Here is a 24,339-nt window from a genome sequence, read left to right as displayed (position 1 = left end):
TCTATAGAAGTTTCCATTTAGAACAAGTGAGGCACATTTCAACTGTTGGTCCACAGCAGTCAGGTTTTAGTTCCTTGATGAGGAACTAAAACCTGCTGGATTTCAGGACAACTTGGCTGAGCCACAGTGCCTAGATTTTGGTCAAACATTCTTTCTGGATGTTTCTGTGCAGATGTTTCGTTTGTTTGTTTTGATGAAATTGATATTTAAATTGGTCCACTTTGAGTAAAGCAGATTATGCTAAATAATGTGGCTGGGCCTCATCCAATCAGTCGAAGGACTTAATATGGAACAAAACCTGACTTCCTCTCAGCAAGAAGAAATTCTGTCAGGCCTTTGAACTCAGAGTGCAGCTCCTCCCTGCTGGTCTACCCAATCAGATTTTGAACTTGCCAAGCCTCCATAATCATGTGATTCAATTCCTTAAAATAAATCTCATTTTATAAAAGCACATTCTGTTGGTTCTGTTTCTGAGGAAAAGCCTGACATAATTTTTCAGACAAAAGCCAAACTCCAAAAACCTTTTCAAAATAAACCTTCATAGATCTTGTTTCCTACAAGGCCATTATGGGGCAATGCTCTTAAGATATTAAAACTCCATTGTTCAACAAAAGGCATATTCTTAAGATCCTTAGAATACTTTTTCTTTCTTTTTTTCTGGCTGTTAGAGTCTATGATATCTTACATTTTTCTAAAATTTTTAAAAAAGAAGCTTACAGGCCCTCCATAAATGTGATCTTTGCCCCAAAACCTTTTCTTAATTTGACCACTCTGTCATCTTTGTGAGGCTGGGAATGAGAAACAGTTGTATTTTCAAACCCAGTGAATCCTAACTCCTTTATATTTAATAGTGTGCTCCTTAGCTCATGCTTCCTCTCATGTTTTATAACAGGCAAGGAGCAGCTGGGGGTACTTTCTATATTCCATCCGATAATCTCCTTTGTTGGATTATCAAGTTCGTTTGGTATATTTCCTATTAATATTGTCACAGGTGACAATATTACCAAACTATCTAGCCACTACCTGATATCAAGGACTTTCTTTCATCCAACTTTTAATAACATTTCCTTTCTTTCCTTCAACCCTCTCTGAGAGCCTCCTCAAGGCCCCTCAGGTTTTCGCTAGCACTCTCACGCAGGCCCTCTAAGCTTTTCACCAGGAATCTCTTCAAAGCCCTTCCTGCTTCTTCCTGCCACCTAGTCCAAAACCAATGTCACACGCTATGATTTTTTTTGGTATGGCACCATTCCATACCCAGGTCCCCAAATCATCTATTGTGATTATCTATTACTGTGTGAGGAATCCCCACAAAGCTTAGTGACTTACAACAGCAATAGGCATTTAATTATTTCCCAGTCTGTCCGTAGGGTCAGAAACTAGGAGGGGTGAAGCTGCGGTTTTGGCTCAGGACCTCTAATGCAGTTGCAGTCAGACAGTGGCTGAAGCGGCAACAGTGGGGAGTCCCAGCAGCTGGGGGCAGGAGCGGCATTATTCATTCTTCTTCGGTCTCAGGGTCTCTCCATGTAATTCCACCAGATTGGACTGGTTTGGGCTTCCTTAGAGCACAGTGATCTCAGGGCAATTAGACAATTTATACGGTAGCTCAGGGCTCAAATTATTATGGTTTATTATCTTTTATTAATATACTGCTAGATGCGGTTTGCTAATTTTTGCTTAGGACTGTGAGATAATAGAAAATATATGTTGTTATCTGCTCCCAGTTCCTGGCACGGAGCTCCTAAACCCTTATGACATTCTAAGAGCACTAGGAGTGGCTTTTGTTCTCACGTTTGGCCTTTGACCCTGGTTATTGTCACACAGCTCTTGAAACCCTTGTGACTTTCTGGATGACAGGAAGTCTTTTGTTCTAATGAGATGACTGAGTGGGCTCCTGGATGGCTCCTGGATGAGGGCTGATCCCAGAAAGACCAAGCTATAAATTAGAAGCTTGGGACTTTTGGCACTACCCCACTCTCTTGAGAAGGAAGAAGGCTGAAAATGCAGTTAATAACTGATCATGCCTACACGATAAGTCTCTATAAAATCCCAATATGGGCTTCAGGGAGCTGCCAAGTGGGTGAGTCGTACGTCCTGAGGAGGCATGGAGGCTCTGCATCCCTTCCCATACCTCGCCCAATACATCTCTGACATATGGCTGTTCATCTTCAACCTTCATCATATCCTTCAATAAACTGGCAAATGTGTTTCCCTGAGTTCTGTGAGCTGCTGGATCTAGCAAATTAGTCAAACCCATGGAGGGGACTGTTAAAACCTCCACTCAATAGCTGGCTGGTCAGAAGCACAGGTGATAACCTGGGCTTGTGACTGGCGCGCACGCGTGTGTGCGTGTGTGTTGGGGAGGGGACGATTTATGCCCTGGGACTGAGCCCTTAACCCATGAGATCTGACGCTCTCTCAAAATTGAGTTAAATTGCAGGACACCAAGTTGGTGTTGCAGAGAATTGCTTGTTGAGGGGAAAAACCTCCACACATTTGATCACCAGAAGTGTCAGAAGTGAAGAAACTATATAAAAGGAAATAGATAAACAGGAAAGAGAGGGGTAGAATACACTGAGTTTTTCCAAATAGGACTTTTACAGCTGTATTTAAACTTGCCTTTCTGTTCTTAATTTATTTATTTGTTTGTTGAACATATCGTTCTTGCCAGGTTTTGCTATCGAGTTTATTCTAGCCTCATAAGCATACTCACTTTTTCTGCATTCTAGAATAGTTTGTGTGAGATTAAAATTGTTTTTCCTTGAAATTTGTTAATACCCACTGGTGTCTAGATTTGATATCAGCTTTGTGAGGAGATTTCTATTTGGAAATCTATTTCTTTAATGATTAAAAGATTGGGTTTTTAATTTCTACATGATTAAGTTTTGGGAAGTTTTATTTGTTTTCTTTTTAGGAACTTGCTCTTAGAGCTTTGAAATTTACTGGCAAAATGACATTGTTATTGTTTTAATTTCTGCAACTTTAATAATTACATCTCCTTCTTACTCCTCATATTACATATTTATTTTCTCTCCCTCTCCATCTCCCTCCCGCCCTCCCTCTTTCCTTTATTGCCTTGCTGAATTTTGTCAGTTTTATTGGTTCATTCTGTTTATCTTTTATTTACCCTTTCTATTGTACTTGTTCCAATTCCATGCATTCTTTTTTAATATTGTTCTTCATTATTTACTTTCTTCCACTTTATTTGGGTCTACTCTTTATCGACCTGTGTGGGTTGAATGTTTAATTCATTAAGTTTGGGCCTTTCTTCTCTTCTAATAGAAATTCCCTCTAATTCCCACTTTAGCTGTATTCCACAAAATTCTATATGTAGTATTTATTATTATTTAGATTTTCTCATTTTTTGACTTGTGTATTATTTAGAAAAATATTCAATATTCAAACATATGGAAGGATTTCTAGTCATCTTTTTAAAAATTTATGACTCAATGGCATCAAGGGCAGGAATTTTGAGGTGCTTTCTGTGTTAGCTTGTAGCAATGTGCTTAAACTTTCTTTGTGCACTTGTGGGACACGTGTGTTTGCCCCTCGTGTGCATTCTAGTTTCTGTCCTCGGATCTAGCTCCTAGTTCTCTTCAGTGACATCGTCACCTAATTATGTCGATTTGCTCTTAAATCCATCTGTTGATTTTTAAAAGTTTGATTTTACTTTTCATTTCTAGAAATTATACTTGGTTATTTTTCAAATAATCAAGGTCATTTATTGAAGCTTTCTCTCTGTTCACATTTCAGCTCCCTTTTTCATGTCTCATAGCATTACACAATTTTTTTTTTTAAATCTGTTAATTATGATATCTGTTTCTGTTGACTCTCACTTTGGCACCCTATTTTATTTTTTAAATTTTTTTTTGAGTTTTGACTGTGAGCAAAATTTCTTGGATGACAACCTGTCAACATTATTTGAGGCCTACGCTGAAGAAGTGTTCTCCTAGACAGGGTTGGTATTTACCCTGCCACATGCCTGCCGCACTTCCAGCCAGGACTGCTCTGAACTCAGTTCTTGGTTTGAGGTTTTCTCAGACCTGTCTGTTATACTAATTCAGGTGAAAACACAGCCCGTGGTTCCAGTTCCCCGAGGCAATATTTAACCAGGCAGGCGATGTTCTTCACGTCTCCCTGAGAGGAGGCGGGGTATGTTTCTTTCTCTTCCACTCCTACAGCAGACCCGCAGGAGGTTTCCGAAGATGGGGTTTCCGAAGAAATTAATATGTCCTAGGCCTGCCTCTTGTCACCTGTAGCTCTTGAGGTCATAAAAAAACGGAAGCTCAAGGTCACTTGCATTGGGCAAATCCTCTCAAAGCGAAAGGTAACTCCAGAGCCCTGATTTTTAATTTTCACTGAGTTTTTGGCCTCTTATGAAATCTTCACTTTCCTACTTTCTCACCAATGTCACTAAAAGATTATTTATATGTTTTATCCATCGTTTTAAATTGCTTTAAGTGGAAGAGTCAGATGGCCAGAAACGAAAGTCTGCAGATAGGTCTAAAGTTTTTACCTTATTATTGCTCACTCTTCCTGAAATAATGGGTCAATCAATTACCTAGTTTTGATGAAAGGAAATAACTTTGTCCACTAAATCCAAGCCTTTCTAATGTAATTCATTTCAGCAAGTGTTCACTGAAGGTATCCTAGTTCTCAATCCTGTTGGCTCACTTAGAATTATAAGACAGCAACCCCAGCCGGCCCCAGCTGCAGGGCGGGTGAGGAACAGCCGTCAATGACGACCAGCACAGGGTCTGCTCAGAGGGGGGGCAGCACTATGCTTAGCTTTCCTATATATGTATTTTATCCATACAACTGCTGTATGAAATAGACTTATTAATATCATTTTAGAAGTGAGAAAATCAAGGCACAAAGGATTAAGTAATCTACCCAAAGTAATATATCCAGTAAGTTAGACCATACTCAGGATGTCTGGTTATATAAGTTTGAGAAACGACACAGAAAAATTAGAGATGACAAAAGTCGACAGTGCAATACTATATGAGGAATAAGAGTAGGAGGGAAGTCTCTAAGTAATGGTGGCTGGAAACACACAGGCACCGACTTGAGGTAGAATGGACACTGGGCTTCTTTGCGTAGCGCAACAATCATTTCCTGGCCCTTTTATTCAGTGTGCCACATGATGTGGTCACTGCACCCTGGCGAGGCCAGTCCCACCCTGGATAGGACCATCTTCCTCCTCTCCTCCTGCATGGAAGGTGCTCACGGCCCCCACACAGACCCTCTTAATCCTACTCTCTCACTGTTACTGTAGGACAGTTTTCTAGGAAATCTCCTCGGCTTCATACGTGTCCTTTCATAGCACAGGAGACAACAAACTGAGGATCACTGTTGCTGAGGACAAGGGGTGAGCCCGGAGGGGCTGGGTAGCTCTACCTCTGTCAGAGGCGAGTGCGATCTGCCTGCCTCCTGCCTCTGCTAATGACATTTGGGTGAAAGTAAGTGTGGGAGGGAAGATAAATCACAAGATAGTTTTTACAAAATGACTAATAAAAAAATGAGAACCCAATAACTACCAATTATGGAGGCAAGAGAAATAATAAAAATAATAAAGCAGAAAATGTACAAAGCCAACAATTAAGACTAATTCATTAAAAAAATACTTGCTACTCACCAAGTATTAATTCTCCACACACAAGGGCAGTAGCTGTTTATCATCTGAATTTTGCACATTAGGGAAATGACACAGAAGGAGTTAATAAGCTCCTCCAAGCTCTAGGAAACCTCAGAACCCAGATTAAAAGTTAAGCCACGCTCACTTTCAGGCTGAGATGTCATCTCTCATTAAATTCTGAATCAACCCAGAGAACACACCCCGTTTGTTATTTTTCTAACACCACGTGACACTCTGGAGGAGCCAAGAGACTCTTTGGGATAAATACACTGATTAAAAAGATACTTTAAAAGTGTCTTTTTTTTTTTTTTAACCCAGTGGACCAATATGTATATAAATTTCTGGTCTACTGAGTATTGTAAATTTATATTTAGACATAACAAAATATCAGTGGGAAATGTCTTTGGCAAATAATCTCTTTATAATATATGTGGAATGTCTTTCAAATGCTTAAAGCAACTGATCCATTTTAAAGACATAACTTACAGAAAGAGGCACAATATTAATTACCAATCTGGAAACTCACTTGCACCCTTATAGCCTGGAGTGAATGTTTACAGATCAAGGCAATATCAGAAAATTTAATGGAAGATTTAACTACCTAAACCAAGGACTCACATAGAGAAACCAGCTTTGCCAGAGAGTATCAAGGGGGGCCGAGCAGGTAAGAGTTTCTTCAGCCCTTCCACTAAATTCCTCTCTCCTCCTGCTCCTCCCACCTCACCCCAGCCTCTTACCAACACCTGGCTCCGCTGTGCTGTTTAACAGGCTCTATATCTGAGTACAAAACAGGGGCTAAACTCCAATGCCTACAGAAGCCACTCAGGTAATTTGATGAATTCTTCTGGGATTTCGACTTGTTCTTATTTATTTTTCGAAACTCATCTGACACTTGCTCTTAGTATGAGGGAGGTACTGGGAGACGCCTGGTTTGGTTTTCCCACAACAAGGCAGATAGGCCCGGTGTGCCCCTGGGTATGGTGTGATGCGGTCGGTGGAACCTCCGCAACTCCTTCAGTATCCAAAAAGACTTCGGGGTATTGAAGAGGCAAAAAAGGATAAAGCAGAAATGCGGAGGGGCGGGAGGGGGGGCCGTTTAGGCATCACTCAGCAGGCAGAAGAGGCAAAAGTGAGGTAAAAGTCCTTTCTGGCCCCTGGAACATGGGAGCAGAGCCACAGAATTACCAGCACCCACAAGGTGCGGGGCGAGGCAGCCTGTGGGCAAAGTCTCCGGCTCCTGCCATTTCCTAGGCTCCAACTACAGTGTCCATTTAGTCTCTCTGCCATTGGGTTTTGGGCCCACAAAACAAAACCTCCCTCTGACCTCCAGGGGGTGTGAGAGAGGGAAAGCCTGGTGGTGCCTTTAACTCACTGTATCAAGAGAGCGGAAGCCCAGGTTTGTCCAAGAGCCTGGACTAGCATCCTCACTTCTGTCCTCAGCATGCAGTGTCTGGCCTCTGATGTGCCTTTTCACTGTCCCCTCGATTATCCTTACTGCTCCCACTCCCACCAGGACCAGCAACAGAGGCACCTGCTCTTAAGCTTTTCAAGGGCTGACCATTTAGAAATGGACTTGTGGATTTGTCTTTGAGCTGAGAGTCCTCGGGACGAGAATCCTAGAGAGGCCACAATGGTGATACAGATGGACACCCAATCACAAAGGACTCAGACACTTTTTTACAGGGAGTTGTCAAGGTACCGGGTGCCAACTAACTGGAGCACCCAGCCAGTCACACCACTAAGCCTCCCAAAGTCGTGCTTCCTCACCTGTATCACAGATTATGCAGCTGGCCACCCTGGACCGCTGGGAGCATTGAAAGAAGTTAACTTGACAAAGCTTATGGCAGGGCTTTGATAATGACAGTTGTTACCATGTGCCTCCTCCTGCATGTTCCCCTCCCTACACAAAGGAAACTAATATATTTAGACATATATATATATTTTTTAAAGTCAAAGCAGAGAATTTAACTAGAAAACTCAGCCAGAAAGCATATGAACAGAAAACGGTGGCTAAATATCTAGGGTATGCTGGATATGGTGCTGCTCTCGAGAGAAGGGAGAACCTGGCCCGAAGCATAGGAAGAAGGGATAGAAAAGGAAGGAAGGATCCACAGAAAGCCGTGAGCTCTATGGACACTGGCTCGGGTCCTCACATCCTACCTCTGCTGCTCACCTAGTCATGGGACCCAGGTTCAGAGTTGGATCATTGGGTTAATCCCACAAATGACAGCGCCAAGGGAAAAGCTGGACCTCCCAAAGAGGGCATGACCACTGCCACGCAGAGCCCTCAGCCAGGCAGCTTGGTGGCAGCGGTGCGGCCATGAAGTTCCGTGGGACTGGCCATGGAAACTGGGGATTAATGGGAGGAATTGGAGGGTGGGGAGTGCCTGGACCAGAGTGCTAGACACAACCAGCATGCTCTCGGATCATCTAAAGGGGCTCGGCCAGTGGCGGTAAGTCTCGCTGTATTAAGTGCCTCCGATCCATGACAATAGCATCCTAATGGACTCTGCTGTCAGCGATGGATAAACATTGAGCTAATATGTCAAATAGCATTTGTATTGCTGAGATGGCTTCATCTGCTCCCTCTCCTGGTACTCTACGAACCAAAAATTGAAATTGGGACAGACAGGTCAGCTCTGGACAGCTCCTCTTGCAGAAATCTCATAGGGAAGGAACAATTATGTCATTACTTCCTAAACAGACAGATGAGGCTGAGCTTATTAAACCACCACCACAAACACAACTGCCACAAGAAGCTGCTTCTCAACCTGCTCATCTTGGAAAGGCATTCAGTTCCCTAAGAAACACATGGAAATGTACGTCACCCCCTTGCAGTTTCAATAGCTTTCATTCATTCATCGAAAGCACACTTCACAATGAATTAACTTATTCAGTAGAAATCCTGCAGAAGGCCAGTGAGAGGTGAAGGTTTGGGGGAGTATCTGTTAGTTTAGCATCTGGAATATAATCCAAGAATGAAACCACACTGCTAGATTTCACCCAAGCTCCCTCTGGGTGCTGATGGCGGAGTCAGAATGGAGTTCTTGGTTTGGGTTTCAGTTCCAGGGATGTCTGTTGTTACCAGAGCATCCTCTGTCTGGGGAGCATCTGTATTTCGGGGTTACTCTAATGCAGCACCAGACACATGGTAATGAATGGATTTCCCGGCTCTCTCTGGCTCTATTTTAAATTGTCATCATTTTAAACCATGAAATATGTCAAGTGATAATTAAACCTCACCACAGACAGGTACTGTGAAAATTATTAACTTTTACCATTTTCCCTACATACGTTTTAAATATGCCAAATCCCCACAGTATGGGATTATCCCATTGGCAGCTGAGAAAAAAAAAAAGTCTTTATAATAACTTATTTTTATAAGAACCAAAACAGGACTAAAAACTCTGTGCTTCCCCACTGGGTTTTAATTTGAAAACTTCTGCTGAAAATTCACGGTGAGAGAGGAGGCTGGTGGAAGAGTCCAGTCCTGCCTTCACTAGCTGTGTGACCTGGGACAAGTCCTCTGCCACCTCTGAGCATCCATTTCCTCATCTGGCAGACACCTCTGATAATATCTTCATTCCGCCTAATTCAAAGATTTTCTCGAAAGTGGATTAAGTGAGAAGACACATGAGAAAGCTCTTTGAGCAAAAAGCAGCCTATGAACACTATCCAAGCATAAGATGTTATTATTTTAAATTCTGTATAAAAGGGAAACATGATATGCTAGCACAGCTTTACAGACCTTCTGTCTTTAAAAAGAAAAAAAAGAAAGAAAGAAAAGAAAAAACCTCAACTCATTTTATTTTCAGCTGAATCTAAGCATTAGATTAGATCGAACCCTGTCTGATAAACAATTCCTTCTAGCCACAGGACTTCCGTGTGGTGCCCAAATATGCAGTGACTTTGTACAAATGATGAAAATTCGAAGGAAGCCAGCTAGCAGCTGGATGGGAATGCTGCTTCCAGCAATAAAGAGAGCAGGCCATGGCTAAAATTAGTAAAGCAAACAGACTGACATGTGTTTTTACTCCCACAACTCATTTTCCAGACCTGTGACTTTTTTTTTTCTTAAAGTCCCATTTCTCCAGAACGTGGCAGTCCCATTTCTCTCCACTAGTAGCTCACCTGCAGGTTCCCCGGCCCTAACTCTGAGGATATTTTAGCCACAGAATGATGAGTCCATGTTTGTGAATATGAATGTTTCAATCAGAATTGAACAGCATTCCTGAATTCCTTCGAGACTGTGCCTTCCTGAATGACCTCAGTTAAACCTGTATCAACTCTTAGATCAATTTCCTTCAGCATTCAAAGGGTTCCCTATTTTTTTTCTATTTACAAAATAAGATTGTAATGCTGATGGCAGAGGGTGTTTATGTGGACTAAATAAGAGACTGAATGTGAAAATGTTTCCATTAAGAAGTATCCCGACCTGAGTTTATATTAAAGCAATGACTAAGCCTTTGGCCCTAAATTAATGTGTGGACAAATGGGAAACTGCTTATCATAAAGTGTTTGCAAACAAGAGCTCAGGTCCCACCACCACATCTGTGTCCCCACCTGCCACATAATACCCACGTGGAAACAGCAGCACTTTCCAAAGAAAGAAGGGGAGCTCTTATAAAATATGGAAAGTAAGACTTCTGAGAAACTCATGGACTTAAATAGTGAAGTCACCGCCAGGAGGAATTTGCACAATCGCTTTTGGTCCTTATGCCCTTTGGCTGAAGGGCTAAAGAAAGGAGGATATGTTGGAATCTAAATGAACAATAACACCTCCCACAGTTTGGACCAGTGGATGCTCGATGCACCTTGCCAGGCCACTGCGTCCATCATAGCGGAAGTGGGTAAGAAAGCAGGAGATCCAGTAACCCAAGGCAGCCATGATTAAGAAGCAAACGACAGAACGACAGAACGAAAATGCCCTGTATTTATCATTAGAGATCTGGATTCTGAGGCTCCTGTGGCCTCAGATCAGCAATGTCGCTTCTTAGCTTTAGTTTCCTTCTCAGAAGATGGGAGAGAAGATATGCTTCCTCACTGAAATGGTAGGTGAATACTTGCTGGGCTTAACTCGCCTTTGAGGTAAGAAGCCCTGGGGGTGGAGAATGTGACAGACACCTAGATGTGAAATAGTTAAGTAAATGGCATAATGGACTTTTTTTCAACCTTCCTGCACCGATGTACCTTAGTAGGGCAGAGCCCTAGGTGTCAGTTGGGGACCCACCATCTGCCCATTCTCATGACATCCTGACTACTGAGGCATATGGCTGTGACTCTTGCTAAGCCTGGCAGCATGTAGCATGCGCCTGGCCTTGTCACTGGCTCAGGAGGGGCACATGACTGAGCATGTCCAGTCCAAGAGGATCTTAGACCTTTTTTGGGAAATATCAGACCAGAGCCTCTCTCTCTCCCCCAGGACTTGCAGTTGCCAGGCAGAGGAGGTTGGCACTCAACGTGAAGGAAGGCGACAGTGTGGGGTGAAATGAAGAGACTTACCAGGTTTCTGTACCCTACATCAAGTGTGCCTGAAGCCATGACCCCTCACCCTACCACCCCCTGCCTGACTTTCTAGTTACAGAAGCCAATAAGCTCCTCTATTTGTTTAATCTAGGTGGGTTCGGTTTTGCTATTTGCACCAAAATGCACCAGAGTAAGTCAAAAGGAAACCCTCTGCTGACAGAACTATCCTTTGGAGAAAAGAGCCTGAGATGGCACCTTCCCCAGAATACTGAGCTGTTCTCCCCGGCCCCATGTCTGTGTACACTGAGCAAACGCTCTGACGCTTGGCTGTTGGCCCATCTGTACAATACCTGGCCATGTGCAGGCACACCTGGCTGTGACCTTTGTGTTTAGTGCAGCAGTCCCCAACCTTTTTGGCACCAGGGACTGGTGCTCCTATAAAAACCTAATGCCTGATGATCTGAGGTGAAGCTGAGGCAGTGATGCTAGCGCTGGAGAGTGGCTTGCTTGCTGCTTTTCACTTCCTGCTGTGCGGCCTGGTTCCTTATAGGCCATGGACCAGTATCGGTCCACAGCCTGGGGGTCAGGGACCCCTGGTCTAGAGGGCACTCATACATATTCTCAACTGATACATTCATTGACATGCATGCTCTGTGGGGGCAGGAACCATGTCTTGTCATTGCTGTACACCAAACAAACACTAGTATGCCCAAGAAAACTTCCATTAGCACCTACTAAAGCTTCAAGAAACCCCAAGAATAGCACTTGCCTTTCCACAGGAGCCGGTTCTCCTTTGGAAGGAGTAACATTGCTTTAGAAGCACCATAGGGGTGAGAGGGCAATTGAGGGGCCGGGGACTCCCCACAGTGGCCTCCAGAGAATGGGGCAGGTGGGCAACGACTGGCTCGGGTAGGTGCTCAGGGAACCAGCAGCACGCACCAGCCAACCAGGCTGGCTGCACTCAGGTCTGACCTCTCCCCGTTGATTGCACCTGTATCCCAGAAGACTGAGGGTCACTGTCAACAACCCACAGAGCCAATGGCCAGTTAGAACCTGCTCATTTCTGCATTACATGTTCTCTGACTTCTTGGAGAGGACAAGGCCAACTTACCTTACTTCATGCAAAATTCAACATTTGGCAAAGAGTTTTCTACATGCAGACCCTTAAGCATCTCTGGGGACCCACTGGCAGGCCTGGCCAAGAGGAACTATAACTGTAAGAGGAGTGTGCAGAGAACCACCAGCTAGGCTGACGCTCGAGGTACCCAAGCCAGGGCTGCCTGGTCTGCAGGGGCCTCCAAGGGCATGGCGGCTCTTCACCAAGCTCAGGGGACACACTGTGAAGCGCTCACTAGGGGAGAAACAGGCCAATGGCTCCGTGGCAGTAAGCACTCAGAGGTGAGCAGGGCCAACCAGAGAGCGCGCACCAGTAGGGCGCTCGGCGAGGCGGCCCTCGCTGGAAATCATTTCCAGTTTTGGCTCTGTTCCCGCTGAAGCTGAGAGATTAAAGATTTGTTAAGAGACAACACGATCTGCAAATAAGAAGGCTCTTTTTTTAAAAGAGTTGTTAAAAGATAAACTAATTCTGATGACAAGAAAAGAATTAGAACATAATGGTCAGCTGGATTCTGTACCTCGTTGCCTAATAAAGATTGCTGAGCAGCCATGAGACAAAAGAGACAGAAACAAATGATTTTTAAGTCACAGATAATTAACCCCAGAGGACTGCTGATGGCACATTAATGTTGCTGGGGCAAATGGCTCAACGTGACTAAAAAGGGCTACAGTGTTTATCTGGAGAAGATAATTCAAAGGGCTCTTGAAAAGCAGAGAAACTCCTTCTGGCTTGGGGTCCAGGCAAGGGGTAAAAATGACAAGCCTCCCAGCAAGGATGGGGTCTCAGCAGGGCTGGTGGGAGTGTCCCCGCCGCCCCCTGCGGGCCTGACTGGTGAGCTCTAGCTCAGTGCTTAGGGCAGTGCTGTCTTGTGGGTGCCTCACCTTACTATCCCTATGAACCTGCAGTGGCTCATGCCCTTTGGGGGTTATGACCTCTTAGGGAACATGACACTCTTGTCCCACAAATTCCAGATAGAGACCTGTCCCCACGGTCTGCAATGGCACCTCCAAGGAGACTCATGGAAAAGCACAACCCTCTGCACAGGGTTCATGACCCTGCTCAGACCTACCAGGCTTATGGCTGGTCTTGCCTGTCACAACAGCAGAGACTTAGCTCATTTTCATGAGCACCTTTTAAGTACTTTTTAGCAGAGGGACACACACGCTGTCAGAAAGAGCACAGTATCTCTCTGAGGATGGTTGTAAAGGAGAGGGCACCTCTCCGGGCAGGGGCAGAAGGAGTCAGCACAGAAGATAGGATAGGAGCCACACCACCTGGCAGCCCTTATGAGAAGTGGAGATGTTATACAGAGCTGGGTCAGCTTTGGGATGTACCAGGCTTCTAACGCTTTTTCAGTGTTCACTGCATGTCAGGGGCAAAGACCAGGAGGAAGAGCCTTGATCCCTGCTCTCCCAGGACTCTGCACACAGCAGCATGAGAGCTGTCCCTAGAGCACAGGCCACAGCCACCAGGTGAGTGGTGCTGTGGTCGAGTGAGAAGTCACACACCTGTAGTTCAAACAGCAGCACAGGTAGCTCCCATTATTAGCCCTCAGCTGTACACGGGTGGATCCTGCTTCTTCCAAATCACTGGAGAGCTGAAATCACCCAGGGGATAGGATGCAACAGCCACATACACAGAGCCTGGAAGGTCTTTGATCAAGGAAGATCATATGCAGGGGCAGAAGTGAGAACTCATGCTCGCTTGGACTGTCTTAGTTCTGTGCTGGTCTTTCCACGCCCCAGCACTTGGAATTACCTTGAGGAAGCTTGGGGAACAGAAACTTGGGGTTACCCACAGCCCAAGACTCCTCTGGCTCATGCTGTGTTCGGTCCTTGGAAGGGTCCTTGTCTGCCCTCCCTGAGCTTTATTACAACACAGTAATTGAAAAAAAAAGTGAGGGGTCAGGAACTGTGATGCTCAAGGGTAATTTCTGACCCCAGTGCCCAGAAAGCCCCTGTCTGGGGAGAAGAGTTTTATGTGTGCTTGTCTTTAACTTCTTATGACATCGTCAAGAAGGGCGCTGTCTGACATTTCTGATTGTGGAGAGAATTCGAGCAGAAAGTTAAAAGGAGACTCTGACAGAGGGGAGGGATAGGGCTGGACTAAGTTTCAGAAAATTCTTAATGGGAAAAGTCAACAGGCTATACCATGCACGGTCATGTGCAAGTCTGCTTGGAGACAGAGGAAAGGACTTGGTGTCTTGAGACATTCCTCACTCTAAGTCTGAGGCCAGACTTATAGGTGCAGAATAAGGACCATAATGGAGATTACCAACCTCACCGGCACGAAGACCACCACCCACACTGTGTCAAGTGCTCTTTACTCCCACCCCTTCCCCACAACATCTCCATGAAGCTGATTGCATACTGCCAGCATCTTTCCTCTGGTGACCAAGCCTGTCCCCCTTCCCCAGTGTTTGAGGGTGATTTTGCAAACCCCAAGGGGAGAACATGTGACCTCACCTGGCCAGTCACAGTATTCCTTCCCCTCCCTGCCACAGTGATCAGTTTAGGGCTTGAGTCATGACACAAGACCAACAAATCCCTCACTGAGACATTTCTGGTGTCATTCGCGGGGGTGTGGGGAAGCAGTTTCACCCTCTAGGGTCGAGAGCAGTTGGGACTCTATGAGCTACAGCTGCTTTTAGCCATCCTGCAGAGCTGCATGAAAAAGGCCAACAAGCCAAGAGAAGGAAGGATGGGCAGCATGTGAGAGTCAGATCAGCTGCTCCCAAAGCCAGACCCACCCTGGGATTCTGCCTTTTCGTGAGCCTCTCAGGCTTCAGCCAGTGCGAGTTGGCTTTCTACAACCCTGAGTTGGGACTACTGGACTGTACTATTACTATCCCCATTTTTTTTTTCAGATGATATTGAGTAACTAGCCCAAAGCTGCACTGTACGTGGAGAGGTGGGAGTCTGCTGCCTGCCAATCGGTCATGATAAAACTGGACACCAGCTGTGCCGTCCACGTCCCACTCCACCTGGGGCAACTCGATACAAAATGGTTTTCCAGCAGCTGAAAAAGAATGGCGCTACCCAGAAAGAGCCAATTTCTACAAGGTTAGAAATCAGAGACAGATGTCACTCCCAACTTTTTGGAGCCCAATGACTGTAGGAGAGAAGGCAAACTCCACTACATGAGAGTGAGGGCAGGATGGAGAAGGCAACTCCATCTCTTTCCCCAGATGGAAGCCTTGATTTGAAAATGACCCACTGCCCCAGGCACTGTCAAATCCAGACGGCTCCCTTTGAAATTTCCTACATCTGCAGCCATTAAAGAAGTTACCTCAAAATAAGCTAGAAGTTTATTAATCTGTTTTATGGAAGAGAGTCCGCCACTTCGCATTATACCAAGATAGATTATGCAGGCAATTGAGAGATCCAGAAAACAGCTGCTAGACAAAATCAAAACGAATGGTAAACAGAATGCAATTCTTGATAGCTGAGGTTCTCCCAGATGCAGAGAACTGTAAAGGGGCCATTAGAGGCATCTGCCAACTAGGAACTAATTCCAAGGGTTTTCAGAAAGTGAGGCTCTCCTTACACACTCATGACTGGCAGGTCATGTTTATTTAGGAGATGCACATGGCCTGGGAGCTGGAGCCACCCTGGTGCGGTATGTGACTGTCACTCCTTTTTTTCTTTTCCCCTGAAGACAGCAGCATCTCTCCTCTCAGGTCTCCCTCACAGCCCTGCTGGAAGCCAGGCCAGCCTGGTCTGGACTGGAACATGTGAGTAAGCCATCGGGGGGTAATGCAATGTGACGTTGGTGCCCACCCAAAAACTCAGCCTCTAATCACAGCACAATCACAGACATCTGGAATAGTTCGCAGATCACCCCACGCTCCTACGAGATAGCTGACAAGGGCTGAATTATCCCAGCCACTTGCTCAGCTCACTCAAGTGTTCTTTCATGGCTGTAATTCAACGTGATGGGATCAGTTAGAGAAAACTACTGGTTCGAGCAGATGGATTCTGGCAGTCGTAATCAGCCCCAGCCCTCCGAGTGGACATGGGAGTGTCTTGGAGAGTGAGGTTGGCACCTTTTGCTGAAGCTTCAGAAAAAACTGAAATTAAATTGTAGGTGTCTAGGGGGAGATATAAAAACAAGTGCACTGGAAGGCAGATGAAGAAGCAGCCAGCTCTCCTTCCCCAGGAAGCTAGCACAGGCAAGTCCCAGAGCACAAGGACAGCACAGAACTTCCCTGAAGGTGGAAGAGCTTCATCTAGCTGGAAAGGTGTACACATCCTTCCCAAAAGTCATCCTACCAGTCTGGCAGTCCTGCCACAATCTCTTGTGCTACATCTCCTTCCAGGTTCCCCTGAGAGTCCCCACCACAATCTAACTTGGAAACGAAGCTCTCCTAGGAAGTTTTCTTCCAAGATCCCCCCTCAGATCTCTGGGCTTGGCAGTGGACATGTCAGTACAGAAGCCTCTGGATGTGATGAAGCAAGGATGATGAGTCATTAAAGCCACTGCCTCCATCAGAGAGAGGGTCAGTGGGTCAGAGGGACACTGGCTCAGAGGAAGTCCTTGTTCTTACTAAAATTAGCATGGATAGGAAGGAAGGAGTGTTGTGTGCAAGGTGCTATCTGCTCTGCTCATGTCATGGGTTGCTGAGAGTCACGAGTTAGGAGGCTACAAGTTAGAAATCAAGGTGTTGGCAGAGCCATGCATCCTCTGAAGGCTCTAGGGAAGAATCTTTCCCTGCTTCTTCCTGGCTTCTGGTGATCACCAGCAATCCTTGGTGTTCCTGGGTTTACAGACTCATCACTCCAATCTCTGCCTGTATTACCACATGGCATCCTCCCTATGTATCTGTGTCCAAACTGCCCTCTTAATGATAAGGATAACAGTCATTGGGTTAGGGTCCACCCTAACCAGTATGATCTCATCTAAACTTGTCACACATCTGCCAAGACCCTACTTCTAAATAAGGTTACCTCTACTGGTCCTGGTTAGAACTTTAATATATCTTTTTCAGGAAAACCAAGGCAACCCATATCACCAAGCCTTTATGAACAGGGATCACTTTCATCAACGCATCAACCAGAACTATCCAATGGATGTCCCCAGAACACTCTTTAAAAGGTTTCTTTCTGGACCCAAAGCACTCAGTGCCTCACTCATATATCACTAGGCAGAATCAGAGTGAAAATAAAATGTGCACAAAGCAAGTTGTAGCTTGCACTTAATTCAAGAAATAATTATTGAGCAACTACAGGCCCTGAGCTAGGGGCATGAGGTATTTGGGGTGGGTGAGGGGAGAGTCACTGCCCTAACTTCTCAGACAAGGCAGGTCTAAGATAAACACTTCAAGAAAGAGAGTTGGCAGGGACAAAGGAGAGGTGGCGTTGGACAAAGATGAGGAACAAAGAACACGCAGGCTGTAGGAACAGTGTGAGTAAGGTCAGAAGGTTATAGTCTGGGAACCACAATACCACTGGCCCCAAGGCCAGGATGAGTGCAGGGAAAACAAGGCAGACAGCAGGTCTAGGACACACAGTGCACTCACATCACCCTGCTATGAGTCAGCCTGGACTCCATTTCCACTGCTAACATTAGCCCCTCAAACTTCTCACGTCACAGACATTGTCACGTACTATAAAGTTGCAGTTGGTCATCTAGTTGTAGCACTGAACCCTGGATGGGGCTGACACTCCTGAGGGAGGTGCAGTATTGAAATTTAAAACAAAACAAAACAAAACAGAAAGCTATCTTAGGTTTTGTGGTCCAGAGTCTCTCCAGACCTCTATCCAGGATCTCCTGGGCTGGGTAAACTGAGCAAAAAGTTTTCTCCTCTTTCAGTTCCAGGTCAAGTCAGAGCTAAAGAACCAACCTTAAGTATTGGTAGCTAGACAATAAAATCTTATTTGTGTTTGTAAGAATAATAATTTATTGAAATATTCACAGGGCTTCTATTATTTTCATACCCATACACTGCTCTGGAGAATGTCAACAGCCCCACTAACCAAGCCAGTAAATTTTCAGACACAAAAATACTTGTAACCGAACTGCAAAGTCCCACTCTTCCTCCCTGCCAGGTTATAGACACTGGCATCAAGACAATGGGCTATTTCAGGAACTCTCAGAAACTCAACTTTGATAGAAACAAGCAAGAAAGACATCAGTTCATAATAGGAAGAACAAAGTTTATGTGATGTCAAGACAAATTTGCCAGTACAAACTCAAAGCATATTCTCCCTGTCAGCCAGCTGTGAAAGCTCCTGCTTCGAGGAGCGAGGAAGTTATGGGTGAGTAGAGCACAGCCTGACCATGCCTCTGCTCATCCTCAGTATTCTAGGGATTTGGAGCCTTGGGTTCAATTAGACCTTTTTATGTCTTTGAGCAAAGATACACATGGTCCTCTCATACCCCTGTTTTACTTTTTATATTTCTAGCACAAGGACAATAAGATTCCAAAACAGTTAAGATTTTATGTTACTCTTCAACACAAATTAATTCCAAACATTCACATGCATGGGTACTGATATGAACAGAATATGAATAGAACAGTATTCAAAATGAAAGTTCATGCCAATTTCTCTCCTTATGGGTATTTCTTTCCAATTTACATGGTCATTGCGCTCATGGAGAACACAACTTTTAAGAAGAAACATGACTTACTTGCCCCACCCAATTTCATTTAATTTTGATACCCAAACTATGTGGTTTACCCTCTGAATGCAATTCAGAGGACACTGAGTCCAAAACCAGAGACAATGTCTAATGGGAATGGAAACCAGAAGTTCGTCCTAGAGCCAGATTATCCACATTTTTGAGTCCATAGTTTCAGCACCACGGACAGCAGCAAACAACCCTTACTACCAATACAGATAGTATGGAAAGTTTAGGTCTCTAAGCTCTAGAAACACACTTGAATAACATGGACATTCTATGTCTTTTGTTGTTAAGAACTAGTCAGGAGGCAGTAATATGTTAGATTTATGAGTCAATATGAAATCTGCTCACTTTTTAAAGACTGCCACTCTTCACAGACATTGCCGCAGAGAAGGATGTGGTTAAGCCTAAAATCAAAGGCCAGATCTTAGAGCAAGAACTCACTTTAGTTTTATACCTCATCCTCCCTTCCCTGCAATAAAGGGACTATTGGTGATAATTTCATAACTCACACAAAAGACATTCTCTTATTAGAGACTAGGTATTACTGCAAGGGAATAAGGGAAACTTCAATTTCCACTAAAAGGTTTTAGACATTACTACCCATATATACTTACCTCAGAGACTATAAAACAAATGTGCTAGAGGAACTCTCGTGAGGAAAATAGAACATAAAGGAATTGTTTCAAAAAGGAAATTAATTGGTTAATCCTATTTCGACTTAGCTAAAGCTGTAAAAATCTAATCAAAAATTTTTTTTCACAGTGGCATCTTTTCCCATACATTGAAATACCACAAATCAGAAATCACTATTTTATCGCCGATGCTGTTTTTGTTGGGTGAAACTAAATGACATCAAACTTTGCTCAAAATGGGGCTTAATGTGAGAGACTGTAAACATGCTCAGGAAGAAGCCAGTTCTCCAGACCTCACTTCTTGTACTTAAGGCAAATGACATGTTCTCATAAGCAAACCTGGCTTTCACTTCTTGCAGTCCTTATAAGCCAAGTGCCAGATGGTCAGCACCCAGAAAAGGCCAAGTGAAATTTCAAAGAACAGGTTGCTCATAGTCTGAAGTTCATCTTAGCTTCAACAAACTACTTCCAAGATATCAACACTGAGGATGAAATGGGTATGAATGCATTTTCCCTACCTTCTCTTCTTGTGACTTCAAAGCTTCTGGATTCCTGCAAAAAATAAATAAATAAATAAATAAATAAATAAATAAATAAATAAATAAACAAACACTGCGATTTTGAAGAATAACTCATGTGCACAGATATCTGCGAACATCTCATCTCTTGTTAGCCATTTATTCATGAACGATGTCATAAAAACATGACATTCAGCAATGCTGGGTCTAAACTCTCACCACACACACACATACACACACACACACACACACCTGTAAATATAAACAACTTGTTGCTTTGGAGGCTCAAGAAAAAAGACAATATTGTTAACCATGCAGCTTATAATTAGCAGAATCAACTCTCACTATCTTCCTCATGTGGAATATGAGTGGTGCCAAGTGCTAAGAAAGACCTTGTTGCAGAATGATGCCCCCACCCTCCACCTAGACTGCAGGTGTTTGTAGGGCCTGGAGTCAATGTGTGTAGACAAGAGCCAGAATTATCTGACCAGCAGCAGGATCTGATCAATGGTGCCACAATGAAGACCAGTACTGCTCCCTACGTAGGTCACTGGTATGATCTGGTGATTGGTGACACTCAACTCCCTAATTTCCAAAGGATAGGACCTAAGAGACAATATAGATAGCCAGTCCATGCCATTGATAAAGTAAGCCCTTAGTTTTCCTTAATTTAATCTCATCTTCCTACTATGTACAGGGCAATAATCAAAGTGTATCAGAAGCTACATGAGTAAAACAGAGTTCCTGCACTGAAGATATTCACAGTTGAACTGGAGGCCACAGAGCAAACACAAATTACTGAGAAATAAAAGGGTGATTTTTGCCTTGATAAATACGAGTACATTCACATTCAGGGGGAAACATAAGGAAAAGAGGTTTTTAAAAGAACTTTTCAAGATAGCCCTGAATAATGGGCAGGGTTTCAGACAGGAATAAGGGAGGGAGGGTGTGCCAGGAAGAGAGAACGGCTTAAGAAAAGATAGGGTAGGGGAAGAGCGCGAAGGATGCTTAGGGAGGAAGAACAGGCCCAATGAGAAGTAATAGGGGGAAAAGACTGGAAACATATATTTTAGTTTTATAACTAATAAAAAGGATCTACAATTCATCATAAATGACCAGTCAAGGATAAAAAGCCTAATATTGAGAGTGAGCTGAAAATCTGTACTAGCAACTGAAGAAGAGATAAAATGCCAAACTTGGGCCAACCCTTCGCCATCACAGCCAAGAAGACCATTCGGCACCTACACTTTGTAAACAAACGACATTGCCTTTCAGACCTTAGCATCTTTGTCTAGCATCGTTTTGGGGTCAAGAGGAGGAGGCAATATTAGAGAGAAGACTGAGGAGGCATTGAGAAGTTTATCCTCCCCAAATTACAGTCTCTTACTGCCATTTCTGTAGGGAGTCAAAAGCCTGACTGGAGGCCAGTAGAAGATACATGTCATAGGCCAGCAGCCCATTGGCCTGGCACAGTTAACCAAATGAGCTTCTGGAATGCTGGTTCCTGAAGGGTCTCTCACTGGCTCAGGGTTCAGAAGAGGGAGCATGGAGGGTATTACGTGCAGGGAGAGATATGAAAGCCATAAAGCACACCATGCACGAGGCAAATGCAATTCCTCCCATGCAGCTCCTCAGCTCCCTGCCTCAGGAAATAACTAGTGTTTGTGTATCAGGAACAATTCATAATCAAATTTCACAGCTCTAGAAAGAACTTTATGGAAGTTTGATTGCAACCGCATAAAATTTATAAATAAACTTAGAGAAAGCTAATATCTGTATAACATATCTTCTTATCTAACAACATGGTATTTTAAACACTTTGGGAATATATTTGCAATATGTATTGCAAATTTTATATACATATATATGACTAAGCACTCATCTGGAATAGAGAAAATACTTTTGGCAAACACAAATACAAATAACCTAACTGAAAAATGAGCAAAAGACTCAAATAGGAACTTCCCAAGTTAAAAACATAATAGAATACTGCTATACATACGCCCCAGGGCGGGGCGGGGGGAGGGGCTGATAATACCAAATGTTTACAAAAATGTGGAAGAATTAAAATTCTCACGCTCTTGGAGGAGCCAGCACCAGCAGTGCTCTCCTCCCAGGTCTGAGCCTCAGGTTTACAGGGCTCCTGCCCCAGGGGCGAGAGCTGCTTCCTGCAGTTACTGCTCTTGACTATCTCAGTGGTTCCTTTTGGGCTTTTTAACCCTTTAATATCTGCTTAGCCGATTCCCCTATCTTAAATTCTATTAAAATAACTGCCATGGTTTCTGTCTTTGTGACCCAACGATTCCTCTGCCAGGTAAATGTCTAACATGACTTCGTTCACATGAGCACCAAAACACATGTACGAGATCGCAGCCTGATGGGTAATAGCCAAGAATAGGGAACAACCCAAATGTCCGTTGACAGAACAGATAAAGATTGGCATATTCATTCAGCGTACAAGTGCCCAGTGATGCAGAACAGGCTCTGAAATGTGTAATAACTTGGATAAATCTCACAGATGTAATGTCGAGCATGAGAAGGCAGACATGAAAGAATACAATTTATAGGGTTTTGTTTTTGCAGAGTTCAGAAACAAACAAAAGCAATATCTAGTGATAGATTGGGGATCACCTTTGGGAAAATAATGACCCAAGGGGCCACAAAAGCGGTTTTTGGGATGCTGGGAATGTTCTAAATTATGATATTGCTGGTGGTTACATGTGTGTATTCACTTCGTAAAAGTTCATTGAGTGCTACCCTGAAGATGTGTGCACTTTTCTATATATTTGATATGCTTCAGTATAAATTAAAAAATAAAATAGGACAAAGTCAACAATACATATGAGAAGCTTGTTGAAGAGGGGGAATGGATCATACTCCCTAATTTACAGATGAGTAAGGTTCTGCTGAGGGAAGGCTGCAGCTTGCTGAGTGTCACACAAATAGTAAATGGCCAAGTTGGGGCTAGACCCACGTCTTGGAAATCCCGCCACTACACTCTGCTGCCTCAAAGCTAATACTCAATGAATATTCATGAGACACATGACAGGGATTAAAAGTTGGGGCTCTGAAGGCAGATGGATCTGGACTGGATCTTAGCTTATTTCCACCGGCTATACCTCTGCCACCTTCAGTGAGTGGTTCCACCTTCTTAAACCTCAGTTTGTTCATCTGTAAAATAAGGCAGTAATGGCACCTTCCATACAGAGTAGTTTTGATGGTTAAGGGAAATAATAAGCCTATAACATGCTGAGCACATGTTGGCAAACAGCCGTCCTCAAATGGTGGCTGTCATCATCACTATTGTTATTAATGAAGATAGCTAAGGGAGAGAGATGGTAAGATCATCTGGGGAAGGCAAATGAGTTCAATGGCTCCATCAAATACTGAGGCTAAAAAATCTGTCATTCCAGTACCTGAAATTCAACCCCCCAAAATCTGTTGCAGAATTATACAGGACGAAATTCACTGACATAAATGATACCAGGGCCCTGGGTGCATTGCCTAAGGAAAAAAATTATTTGTTGCAGAAGCTTCAAACCCAATGGCTATAAATGAGACTTAGCACATGGGCATTACTTAATGACTAAATTTCTTTAACTAAAAATCTAATTTTATTGTGGTATAAATCACACTTTCTTGAAGTAGGGAATTAATTTTAGATTTTTCATTCACCGTTCATAACCTTTCCATGAATTTGACAGCCAAATCATTTTAAATGTCATTTAACCAATACAATACAACAGCTTTATTCCTCATTGTGCTCTTCCTGAATCCATTATCTTCCACTATAATGTAGAAGAACTTAAGTAAAAAATTACCATTCCATAAAGCTATATTTTACTGTGCAGTTGAACTGCATAATCTTTATTTTTGAATCAATATAATGTGAGTGCTGAGTAATATTTTTCATAATTCAAAAATCGATTACAGATTTTCAGCTACCAAAAAACAGTTTGAGAGTTGCTGAAAGAGTATGAATGAGGATTCTTAGATTCCATCCCTGCAGCCCTCTCACTTCATTTTAGGTGTACTCCAAATCTTAGGCTGTGTGTGAGGCTCAGGAAAAGGGTGGTGGAGCCTGGCCACAGACCAGAATCACACGTCCTCATTCATGCATCCAGCCATCCTTGGTCAGAGGCTAAGTCTTAAGTCTGTCCCTTGAAATTATATGAGATTCAGTGGCTTCTGGGAAAATGTTGGTTCAGTGAGTTAGAAAGAGAGGGGTTAAAAGCAACCACTATTAAAAAAGAATGCTAGGAAAACAGTAAGCTGAAAGGAGCTCAGTGTGGCCAGGTCTGTGTAGACAAAGCAGAGGTGAGCCTGGCACAGAAGGGGTACAAC

The 24,339-nt window shown here is 43.7% G+C and overlaps 1 protein-coding gene across 1 annotated transcript in view; it reads right to left on the bottom strand.

Annotated features, from left to right (window-relative positions):
• Positions 1–24,339, bottom strand: part of FSTL4 (follistatin like 4) — a 350,131-nt gene that overhangs the window by 299,376 nt on the left and 26,416 nt on the right. The window contains exon 3 of the mRNA XM_036224242.1: positions 19,996–20,029. Within this exon, the coding sequence (XP_036080135.1) occupies positions 19,996–20,029 (34 nt within the window). The remainder of the gene's footprint in view (positions 1–19,995; positions 20,030–24,339) is intronic.

Source organism: Rousettus aegyptiacus, unplaced genomic scaffold (genome assembly GCF_014176215.1).
Source record: "Rousettus aegyptiacus isolate mRouAeg1 unplaced genomic scaffold, mRouAeg1.p scaffold_m13_p_7, whole genome shotgun sequence".
Classification (NCBI taxonomy): Eukaryota; Metazoa; Chordata; class Mammalia; order Chiroptera; family Pteropodidae; genus Rousettus; species Rousettus aegyptiacus.
Note: the sequence above shows the minus strand (reverse complement) of the source record. Positions and strands in the feature narration are given on the sequence as shown.